General features: G+C 42.6%; 1 protein-coding gene across 1 annotated transcript; it reads left to right on the forward strand.

Moving 5' to 3' along the window:
* Positions 1-293: 293 nt before the first annotated feature.
* Positions 294-11,124, forward strand: POLR3F (RNA polymerase III subunit F). Its single transcript, XM_086745471.1, has 9 exons — positions 294-392; positions 1,218-1,335; positions 3,944-4,011; positions 5,033-5,100; positions 5,889-6,001; positions 7,841-7,984; positions 8,766-8,873; positions 9,630-9,821; positions 10,440-11,124. The coding sequence occupies exons 1-9, from the start codon at positions 337-339 to the stop codon at positions 10,515-10,517; spliced, it is 945 nt and encodes a 314-aa protein (XP_086601597.1). The 5' UTR covers positions 294-336; the 3' UTR covers positions 10,518-11,124.
* The last annotated feature ends 236 nt before the right edge of the window (positions 11,125-11,360 follow it).

Raw genomic sequence — 11,360 nt, forward strand, 5'->3', positions numbered from 1 at the left:
TGCCCTCCTCACTCGATCCCTGCTGTAGAGCCCTGCCCACCCCACTCGATCCCACCCCACAGCCCCTCGCCCACTCCACCCGAGCCCCCCCCTCGCAGCCCTGCCCACCCGACTCGATCCCCACTCGATCTCGGGCTCCCCCCGCCCTCCGGTCACCACAGACGCCGCGCGTCCCTGGCCCCGCCAGCGCGGCGGCCCATTGGCCCGCGTCCCGCTGCTTAGCAACTGGGCCCGCCCCGCCGCCGCCGCTGCCGTCGTCGCGCGGCTACGGACGTCATCTCCCCGCGCCGGGGCCGGGTCGCTGGTGCGGGCGCCGGTCTGGGCCCGTACTGCGCCATGGCGGAGGTGAAGGTGAAGCCGGAGGCCCCTGACCCCATGGACATAGAGAACAGGTGCGGGGCGGGTGTTGCGGGGCGAGGGGGCGCGGTGTGTGGCGGGGGGGGGGGGGGGGGGGGGTTGCCGGGCGGTGAGGGCCTTGGCGGTGGGGAGAAGAGGGCGGTGAAGGGGCAGGGGGGCCTGTCAGGGAGGCTAGGGAAGTGTCCGAGGAGGAGGAGGAGGCGGCGGCGGCGGCGGCAGTGGCAGCAGAGATGTGAGGGGAGTAGGTGGGGCACAGGCCATGCCGGTGCCTCGGGCCGTGGTGGTCGAGGCCCGGGTGGCGGTCAGGAAATCGGTTCTGAAGGAGTGGTTTGCTGTTGTTGGGGCTCTGTGTGTTTTGTGCTGGCAGGTGCTTAGGTGGCAGCGAGGGATGGGTCAGGTTACCTTCGGCTGCCCCCGCGTCTTTCTGTTCTTGGAAAATTTTACAAAGGGGAATTGCAGTATTTCTGCATTACGTTACTGGCTTCTAAGCAGTATTTAACCAGTATGTGCATTCTCTGACTAGCTAGCAATTCCTTCTTGTCAGAACCTTTTGTATAACAAAACTGTACAGGAAGCTCTAAATCCATGTACTTAATGATGAGAACAATATAAAAGTAAAATGAAGCACCATGTTCAGTGTTGTCACAAAGAGCAAAGGTAGTTTGTCCAGCAGTTGCAGAGGTGTATTTGTCAGCACAGGGAGTAGATGCTAAGTCCCCTCAATAGACATGACCGAGGATTTCATGGGCACTTTTTCTCTGAGTTGTTCTTTTCCCCCTCTTCCATTCTGACTCTAATACTGTTTGGATTTGAATTTTGATGCAGTAGAACATGATTTTTTTGCTTTTCTCTCCCTCCAGGATTATTGAGCTGTGTCATCAGTTCCCTCATGGTATCACAGACCAGGTGATTCAAAATGATATGCCTCATATGGAAGCCCAGCAGCGAGCCATGGCAATCAACAGGCTGCTCTCGATGGTAGGGTGGTCTGCTCTTCCTCATGTTACTTCAGGAAACCCAGAGCACTCGTAGTACACACAGTCTGCATGGCAGCAACTTTTGGGCAGGGCTAGCAAATTAATCCTTTTGGATTTATCAGCATTTGCCATAATGTAGAATCATAGAATAGTTTGGGTTGGAAGGGGCCTTTAAAGGTCACCTAGTCCAACCCCGCTGCAAGGAGCAGGGACATCCCCAACTAGATCAGGTTGCTCAGAGCCCCGTCCAACCTGGCCTTGAACGTTTCCAGGGATGGGGCATCCACCACCTCTCTGGGCAACCTGTTCCAGTGTTCCACCACCCTCATTGCAAAAATATTTTTCCTGATGTCTACCTCCCCTTATATTAAAACCATTACTCCATGACCTAACACAACAGGCCCTGCTAAAAAGTCTCTCCCCATCTTTCTTGTAGGCCCCCTTTAGGTACTGGAAGGCCACTATAAAGTCTCCCAGGAGCCTTCTCTTCTCCAGGCTGAACAGCCCCAACTCTCTCAGCCTGTGCTCCAGCCCTCTGATCATCTTCGTGGCCCTCCTCTGAACCCGCTCCAACAGGTCCACGTCCTTCTTATGTTGGGGGCTGCAGAGCTGGACGCAATGTACAGTTACCATAATTTACTTTTGGTAAATCATAATCATAAGCCTTATGATTGATAAGACCAATTAAAACATATTTCAATTTACTCTTTCTGTTCTGCAAAACAAAGTTGACACAAATATATATCCACATGAATTTCTAGGTGAGGAAGCTACCACTGAGAAGTACCACATTTGTTTTTTTGAGATGTCTAGAATTTTTGCGTTGTCTTTTCCCTGTGTGTTACTTTGTATTGCTTTACTTTGTAAAGCAGGATACAATGGTCTAATGTAACATCTGGGTGCAAGTGTAGTTGCAGAGGTGGTAACATGGCCACAGGTGGTAACCACAAGGCCCATTAATGATGGGGAATTAATTAGCTAGAGATAAAAGAATGGCTGTCAGCCCATGCTCTTATATGTGAAGATCTTCCTTGAACGCCACAGAAAATCCCAAAGTTGTGGATTACTCTGGTAATACGCAGCTGAAATGTCTCAAGGATCTTTTTTTCCCATATCTCTCTGTGCATTTCCCTTTACTGTATCAGGAGCCAACCTAAGATAAGAGTGAAGATCACAGCCAACTACTTCTGACACATGTTCAGGAACAGATAGTAGCTGTTTAGTCTTGTTGGTTCAGTGTGACATAAACTTAAGTATCAGCTAAATGTTCAAGGTCTTTAAAGATCAGGGTTGCTTTTGATTCCTTAGCTAGCTGCTTCCTGGATATGTGAAGTCAGGAGATAAAGCAGACTGAGTCGTGCAGTCGAGAGAGCATTGTTGAAAAGAGGGGCTTTCTCAGAAAGAGGAGTGTTGGAAAGTATCCAAACTGAGTAAAGTGCAGTGGTTTGCTTTTTTTAATTTTTAAAAATTTTTTATTTTTTATTTTTAACTGAAACTTCTTAGCTTGGACCATACTAGGTAGTACTGGAAGTAATCTAATCTCTCTCTTTTTGGTCTTTTTGTTGTAGACGTGAGGTTTATCAGTACATTGGATGTGAGCTTGCGTGTTCAGTAACTATTGAATGGGTTGGCCAAATTTCACAATGAGGCTTCAAAAATAGTTAAGACTTTGGATTTTTTTTTTTTTAAATAGATGCCCTGGGGAGTGGAGGGTGTGTGGGGAGATCTAGTAAGTACTTTAGGCAGGGGGAAAAACTGTAGTGAGAGCTCAGGCTTAATAAGCATTGGGAGCTTCGCTTGAGGTAAGCTGCAGTTACTTCATCTGTAGAAACGCATTGAAGGGGATCCTCTTGAGGTGTGAGCTCCAGTCAACCACATAATGCAAGTCTGTAAGAAACAAGTGTGTAAATATGGGGAAAGGATATGGCAGTGGAAGAGTGAATGTTAGTTAATGCTGTTATACACAGTTATGCTCTTGGACTTGTCTAATTGCTTGCCTCTTCAAAACAGGAAATAAGAATTTGCCTGGCCTAGCCACCAAATGTCAAAGGGCAGAACAAACGTTCTGTGTGTGAGAAATGCAGGTAACTTGCCTCTGAGAGGTACTGTTGATCCTGACTAGCAGTTTTCCAGTGATCTCTACTTAGTAAAAAGTAGAACTTTGCTACTGGAACTCAAAATTGTTCAAAAATGGTGCAGTAGAGCTCAAACATGACTTTTGGGTAGCCATGCAAAGTAGTGTTTTGGTGGAAGATGAGAGCAAAGTATACAAGAGCTTTGACTCATACAGTGTAAAAGTTAGGAGAAATAATAGGAAGTGCATACATGTTGTGGGAAGGGTCAGGAAGTGTATTTATTATTTCTGATAGCTGATGATGAGTGGATACTCTTAGGGGGGAAAAATATCCTCAAGGGTATTATTGTACTTGTAGGGAAAAAAACATCCTCAAGGGTATTATTGTTTCTAGTGGTTAGAAATGTTAGTTGTCCCTTTTCTTTATTCAGTTGACATGAAATAAGTTTTTATTTTAGAAGTTTAGAGGATTCTTGCCACATTCTGAGACAAGCTATTTGTCGGAAAATAAATGCATTGTTTCCATCTCTCCTAGGGGCAACTGGACCTTCTCAGGAGCAATGCGGGTCTCCTGTATAGAATCAAAGAGTCTCAAAATGCAAGGTAAGCCTTGGTTTGATGGGTAAATGTATTTGGAACAAGTTCTACAAGTTGGCGTGCAGCATTGCTGAGAATACACTCAGCAAAGTAATATGGATTCTGTAACATGGATGTTACAGAACGTAACTGCTTGTTTAACACTTAACTCCCCTGAGCTGGTCCCGAAAACTGTTTTAGGTATAGTGGTTTCTGCTGAACAGAAAGTGCCGTAGGACTACAGTTCTAACTTGCTAGCGGAGTTCCTGGTCCAGGTGACAGGAAAGTGATCTGTGCAAACATCTGTATAGGCTCAGCTGAAATCTAGCTGAAGCCCAGCTATACCATCTGCAAACTGTGGTTCTGTGGTCGTCCTCGCTGCTCATGTTGCGGGATCAGCGCTCATATTTACGGCAGTTCCAGGAGGCCACTTGAACTGCTACTCACACTCTTTATTAAAATGTACCTTCAAACCGTGTCTTGTGATGGCTATGTAAATCTGAGTAAAAGATGTCTTAGACATACTTCTGGAAAGAAATATCCTGCAAAATTATCCTCAGTGCAGGCGTGTCATCCTCTCTTTCAAATGCTTTAGAAAAAGATTGCTGACTTCAGGCTTTTTCAGACCAGTGAAAAGACATGTTTTAGAGTTGAGAGCACGCTACTATCCCTTTGTAGATCCTCTGTCTAGAGACAGATTATCCTAAATTGTGCTCCATGCTGTGTTTGACCTTCCACAGTTGTGTTAATATGTGACTCCAAATTCCTCATTGTTATGACAAGTTGAGTGGCTCCTGCTTAGTAACTTTTCATTTGTACTATGCTCTTTCCTCTTTACTGTGGCTTCTTACTGGCAAGCTTGCCTTGATCCAGAGAGGTTTAGTGTCATGTCTTCTATTTGTCAATGGCTGGCTTATTGTCTAGGGTTTTATTTTTTTCCTTTGTGCATTGTTTCTTTTTCATAGTACTTGTTTTCAGTTTAAAACAAATTCAACTTCTTTCAAATTTTAGACCTTTCAAAAATCCTGATGTCTGTCTTATTTTACAGTAAAATGAAAGGCTCTGACAATCAAGAGAAGCTGGTTTACCAAATTATAGAAGATGCAGGCAACAAAGGTAGCTTAAATAAATTTTAATTGTGAATGGTACTTACTCTGTTTACTTATGGAACTGTTCCTGTCCAAACTTTTAAATGCATGTTGTCCACACAACAGAACTACAAAATCTAGAATCCCCATACCACGTCTGTAGTGTACCATGTGTCCACTTTTTACAAACCAGAGAAGACAACATATTTCTCTCTTAAAATAACAACTTGTCCTGGTTGATTTTTGGGGGGGCCTCTTTCAGAATATTTGCAGTATGAATTATGAGTTATCTGTGGGACTGTCAAGCTGAGAAATCAGCAGAACACTCGCTACTTAAAAGAAAATTTGATATCTGTATTGGATTTAACAGCAGAAACCATTGCTAGTAACTGGGCTTTCTCAGCAGTCATTGCATGAGGTGGTTGAGAGATGGCAGGTAAAACTGTCTGTCCTATTTTTGTTGAAGCAAACACAAGTTACTTAAAAATACAAGAACATTTCTGTGATGTATTCATGTTGGCAGTGAAATGGGGTTCACTCGTAAGAGCTCTAAGAGGAGAGGTAAAAGGCAGAAGGACAGTATGGTGGTTGTGGTATGCATTTCTAGGTTTTATTAGTGGTTTGGTTTTTTTTTTTTTTGTTCCATCTGCTTCTGTCCCTTCTCTCTCTTTTGCTGGGAGTGGTAGGATCAAGGATACATCCTACGGTTGGCAAACGAGTCAAGCAATGTTGTGATGTGACTTTTGATTTGTGAGTATGTACAGAAATAAATGGATTGTTCTTTTCATTTTTGTTCATGTCTCTGTTTTTAAACAGGTATTTGGAGCAGGGACATTAGATACAAAAGTAATTTGCCTTTAACGGAGATCAACAAGATTCTGAAAAACTTGGAAAGCAAGAAATTAATTAAAGCAGTTAAATCTGTAGCAGTGAGTATTTTGTGACTTTTTAAATAACTTCAGATGTTTGCTGCATGCTGTGTATGTTTGGAAAGGAGATTGGGAGCAGAGAAATCTCATTCTGCCTCCAGCTTTCTCACTGACTATGCACCAGTGACTCTCTGCCTTTAGTATGCCGATTTGAGGTGCAACAGATATGAGAGGCTGTAATGTTTATTAAATAATCAACATACTATTAACAAACTGATTAACTGATTAATAATTAAACATCACTATTGATATACAGTTTTATCACTCTTCACACAACTACTAATTACACACCCTTACTATAAAATTGTAGTTTTAGTTTTTTCAATTCCTTATGGCACACAACTGTTGTTACAGTTCTGTTACCCTTCACAAACCTCTCGCACTGCTTACTACTCATCTGCTGGTCTGTCACCATTTTCTCTGCCCTTCCATACCTAGTCTTTAGGACATAAACTTAGGGAAGAGTCTGGTGGGTTTCCCTCCAGCATCCTAATGGACTTGGGTCCACAGGCCAGCTTCTCTGCTGTCCGTACGCATCCATAATTCCTGCTATCTGCAGATCCTCTCCTCTCTTGTTCTCTGATTTTTATACCTTATTCTCCTTTCTTGTTTCTTACCTCTCCTTTCTACCACCTTTTTCTTCTTTCTCCGCTCAGTCTCCACCCAAATAAGCAACCTGCCTGAAATTTGATTCTCTTTTAGTCTTGGTTCCTCTACTTTGTTCCGGTTACTCAAGTACTTTCTTATCTTATGTGCAAATAGTCCACGTACCAGAGTAGAGCTTATCCTTTTCTATGCTTTTTCTCACTCTGTTATAATGCCTGTGCAACATCCTGCTCTTCCTTACCTGCTTAATTACAAATAATTGTTATCAGCATGTTCTTTGGACATTCTTCTGGTTTCCAGCAGAAATTCTGTCTTGTTGCAGGCCCTGATACACCAGGAAGACCACTTGTTTGTGAACTCTTGAAAGTTTTATGTTGTGTGCCTTTTCTGTGTGCCAGTCTCATTTGCACCATGGAAGCAATACCTTGGCTTTGCGTGCCCGCATTTTGGCGGGGGGTGGGTGGAGGGGGTGCAGGGCAGCAGGGAGGGAGTGAGAAGTGAGGGAAACTTCCTAAATAAAAAGACAGTGGAGATAAAGAAATTAGACGTAGAGAAGCAGTAGCTTTTTCACGTTCTTGTGAGAGATCCTGGCTTCATCTAGTCATACAGGGGATGTAATGCTGATAAAATTGCTTCAGTGGTTGCTGAGTAGTCCTTCGGATGACCATTGTCCTCTAACTGACTACTAATATACTAAATATATAAGGACTGAAGCAGCATTCCCATTCACCCCATCTAGGTGTGGCAGTAAGGAGTGGGCTCACAAGGGCTAATTCAGCTGCAGAGTTTAATCATGGAAGGGTCTTCCTGTCACAAGTGCATAAGTTGAATCCCATAGAAGCAGATGAAAGCTTCTCCATTAAGTTTCTTTGCTATCTTCTAAAGACATATTCCTGCCCTCTTTTGAATGTGGATGGGGATTAGAGTCAGTAGGCTGAAATTAAACTCTGAGATCTTCTTCAGTAAGTTTGTATTGTGTGCACATTGTTAGTGGGATTCTCTCTTCAAATACTATGTTATAAAATAATTAGGAATCTAAATGTATTGATCTTCTCTTTATCTCCATGTTACCTGAGGGTCAAACATGTTAAGGATGACTTGAGTCAGCTGGATTCCTGACCAGGTTTCAGGAGCGATGCGCTTTGAGTAATATCTTTGCAGGTCTCTTCTTAAGTTTTCCTTAAGAAAGGAAGATTTTTCAGCTGATAAGAGCTGTGCATTTTTCTCTAACAGGCATCCAAGAAGAAGGTGTATATGCTATACAATTTGCAGCCTGACCGGTCAGTGACTGGTGGGGCTTGGTACAGTGACCAAGACTTTGAGTCTGAATTTGTGGAGGTGTTAAATCAACAGTGTTTTAAATTTCTACAGAGTAAGGTGAGTGCCTCTATGAAATTGATCTTCTATTTCTTTTGTGCAAATAATTATTTTTGTTATAAAACCATTGACAGGCAAGGCTTAAGTTTTTCATAGTTTCTTCTGTAAGGGTTGGCCATTGTTTATAACTAGATCAGCAAATCTGTACTGGATTGTGTTTGTCACAGCAAGTGTGATGGTGTTGCATTTTAATAATGAGTATTTTCACACCCTGTACAGGAAGTGAAGCCTTCCGTCTCCAAGGTCCAATGACAAGCTAGGCAGCAAAGAATACAGGTCCAAAAAGTTCAGCAAAAGTCACTGTGTTCCCTGCAGAGCTTCTAATTTCTGAGAGGACAGAAGGCAGTAGTCATTCAGCTCTGCCCAGAAGACAATCATCTCTGGTTTAACTGCAGGAGAAGCCTGCTTTCAGTTAAATAAGTCCTATGCAGGTTGCAGCATTTCTTTATTCCATTAAAATATATTTTTAACTGGTGCTAGGTACAGCAGAAGTGTGGGGTTTTTTTTTGTCAACAAAATACCAAAAGCTGATATTCCTTCATATTAATCTAAATTACTTTGTAAATTTTTTCATATTTAGTGCAAAATCTTGTTTAGTTGTGCACTGCATTGCCTTATGTACATCAGTCTTAAGGACATAGCTTTGAATGCTAAATAAAAAAACATGTCCCATAAATGGTTTAGAAATCAACTTTTATACTTCAGTCTGCCTGAAACCGAACCATGAAGGAGGCTTTCGGCAGTGAGTACTGACTATAACTCATCTTTGCTTTTTTCTCAGGCAGAGGCAGCTCGAGAGAGCAAACAGAACCCAATGATACAGAGGAACAGCTCGTTTGCCTCATCCCATGAGGTGTGGAAGTACATCTGTGAACTGGGTATCAGTAAGGTCAGAACAGATTGATCTTTCTACTGTCAAAATTGTCAGTGCATAACTAGCTGCAGGAGTTGGCTCCTGCAAATTCAGCAGAAGTCCGATAAGTGCTTTAGTACCATACCCAGTTACTGCGGTTGAGGTGGGCTTTGCTGCTTTACTGCTTTTTGAGGAGAGTCAGTGGTGCTGCATAGGATTCCAAGCCAGTTTGTATGTGAGGGTTTCTAAAGACGTATAAAAGAATTTGTATTCACGTACTTGCTGATGGAAACTGGAATAGGTATTCCTATTAACAGTCTCAACTGGGATATATTTTATAATTTCTCTCAAGTTTCCCTATGCGCTTTGAGCAGTTTTAGGGGAGGTAAAAAACCCAAAAATAGGAATGCCCCTTCCCCCGCTGCCACACCTTGAAATTATTGGTCACCATCAACGCACATCTCTTCAATAGTCTGTGTTCTCTCATGACTATTTTCCTGGAAAGGGAAAGTGTTGTGCTAGGATGATGTAGACACTTGAGGTGTATAGGGAAGTTCTTTTTGGTAAGCCAAGGCTAGCGTAATCCAAAAGTGCTTGGGAAGTAGGAGGTATTGATATTTGCTTTTCGTCTTGTATCTGTACAGCCCCATAAAGTACCCAGCGAGAGCGGTGGCTTTATCTGGGCTAGGTTAGAACTCTAAGTATATTACTCATGGTGTTTGCTTGTTTCCTCCTTGCAGGACTTACTGGCATGCATCTTTCCAAATGCTTATTTTACAAATTATTTCTTAGGTAGAGTTGTCAATGGAAGACATTGAAACTATTTTAAATACGCTAATATATGATGGAAAAGTGGAGATGACTATTATTGCTGCAAAGGAAGGGACGGTAGGCAGCGTGGATGGACAGATGAAGTTGTACAGAGCCGTTAGTCCTCTCATACAACCCACTGGATTAGTCAGGACGCCCTGTGGACTCTGCCCTGTAAGTAGCTAGTTCTGTATATGAATAGGTGGGTGCATGGAAATTTTGAATGCAGTCCTGCAAATGGCCGGCCAGCACACTGCAAGGTTATGCCCGTGAATGATCCCCATCGCTTTTTAAGCAAACTATTCTGATAGGTATAATCTGTGATGCGTTAGGTGCAGTGTAAGAGGTGGGTTATTTAATTTAGACCAGGATGTTTCCCACTTATATATTGTCCCTTTACTGTACTGTATGTGAAAGGGTGCTGTCAAGTGTAGACCGTTCCAAATTATCTTACTACATTTTCTGATCCCAAGTTTGCCTATTTATGTTTTTTTTAAACAAGCTAACTTATTTCTATCTAGCTTGTGGTGTCTCCCACTTGGATTGTAAACTGATACGTGTAAACTTGCCAGTGTGTCCATTTGCATCATTTACTACAGTGGAGTCTGTTTTGCTTTGTTGTACTCACATTACTCTGCCTCAGAGCTGGCATTGGACTTCTAGATTTTGGCCTATGATAGACTACCGCTTCTCTGCTGGGGAAGGAGCAGAAAACATGCAAGCGTGTTACTTCCAGTTGGATTGCGCTTGCTTTGTATAAATACTCTACTGACACAGGGCTTTCTTTTGCAGGTTTTTGATGATTGCCATGAAGGTGGTGAGATTTCTCCATCGAATTGTATTTATATGACAGAGTGGCTGGAATTTTAAAGTGAAAGAAAACTGTAAACTGGATTCATGCTTCACATGACAAACCAGCTTGCTTTTTTAAAAGTGGTCTTTTAAACTTGTGAGCAACTTCAGGACATGGAGTGACTTTGTTTTTAATAAAATGTATAGCAGCAACATATCAGTTGCATGAGCAGTCCCATGAGTGGACTGGAAATCAAGTCAGCACTGAAGATCAAGGCTGCAGTGGAAATGTAGATCCATTCTTGTACCAAAAATTGGTTGTGGGACTTGAGAAGTGCCGTAGAACAGCTGGGTGGTGATGCATCGCATCGCTTCCAAGGATTGTGTCAAGTACTCCACAGATGCTTATTCTGAATGAGGGGGGAAAAAAGTCATTAGCTGATCAGAAAAACTTGCTAATGAGTGTTGCCAAGAATGAGATCCCAAACTTTGTTTTCAGACTAAGGTTACTGGTGGGTGCTAAAGTCCTAAATCTGATACTTTTCCTCCATGATAGCTACCATCTAATTGAAGACTAAGAATCTGACGTGAGAAAGATCCTAAATATGTCAAACAGAACTCAATGATTCTTTATTATCTTTCTTACCTGTATCTTTATCATTAAAACCCTGATTTTTCTCATGTACATCTGTGCTTCATTTTCTCTGTGCTGCTGATGCATCTTTGTATTTATTCCTTCATCTGACAGCTACAGGATTATGATCAAAATCTGTATTGGTGTGTCCTGGCAGCTGCATCACATACACGGATATGTCAGATGAAATTTTGAGTAGAAGTAATCTGGAAAGATGTGTTTTCCAGAAGAGAGAGAGTTCCTCTGTCTGGTGGACAGACAGATAATCTGTAGCTGAATATTCTCAG

This window comes from Chlamydotis macqueenii, chromosome 3, assembly GCF_036417535.1.
Source record: "Chlamydotis macqueenii isolate bChlMac1 chromosome 3, bChlMac1.mat, whole genome shotgun sequence".
NCBI classification, from domain to species: Eukaryota; Metazoa; Chordata; class Aves; order Otidiformes; family Otididae; genus Chlamydotis; species Chlamydotis macqueenii.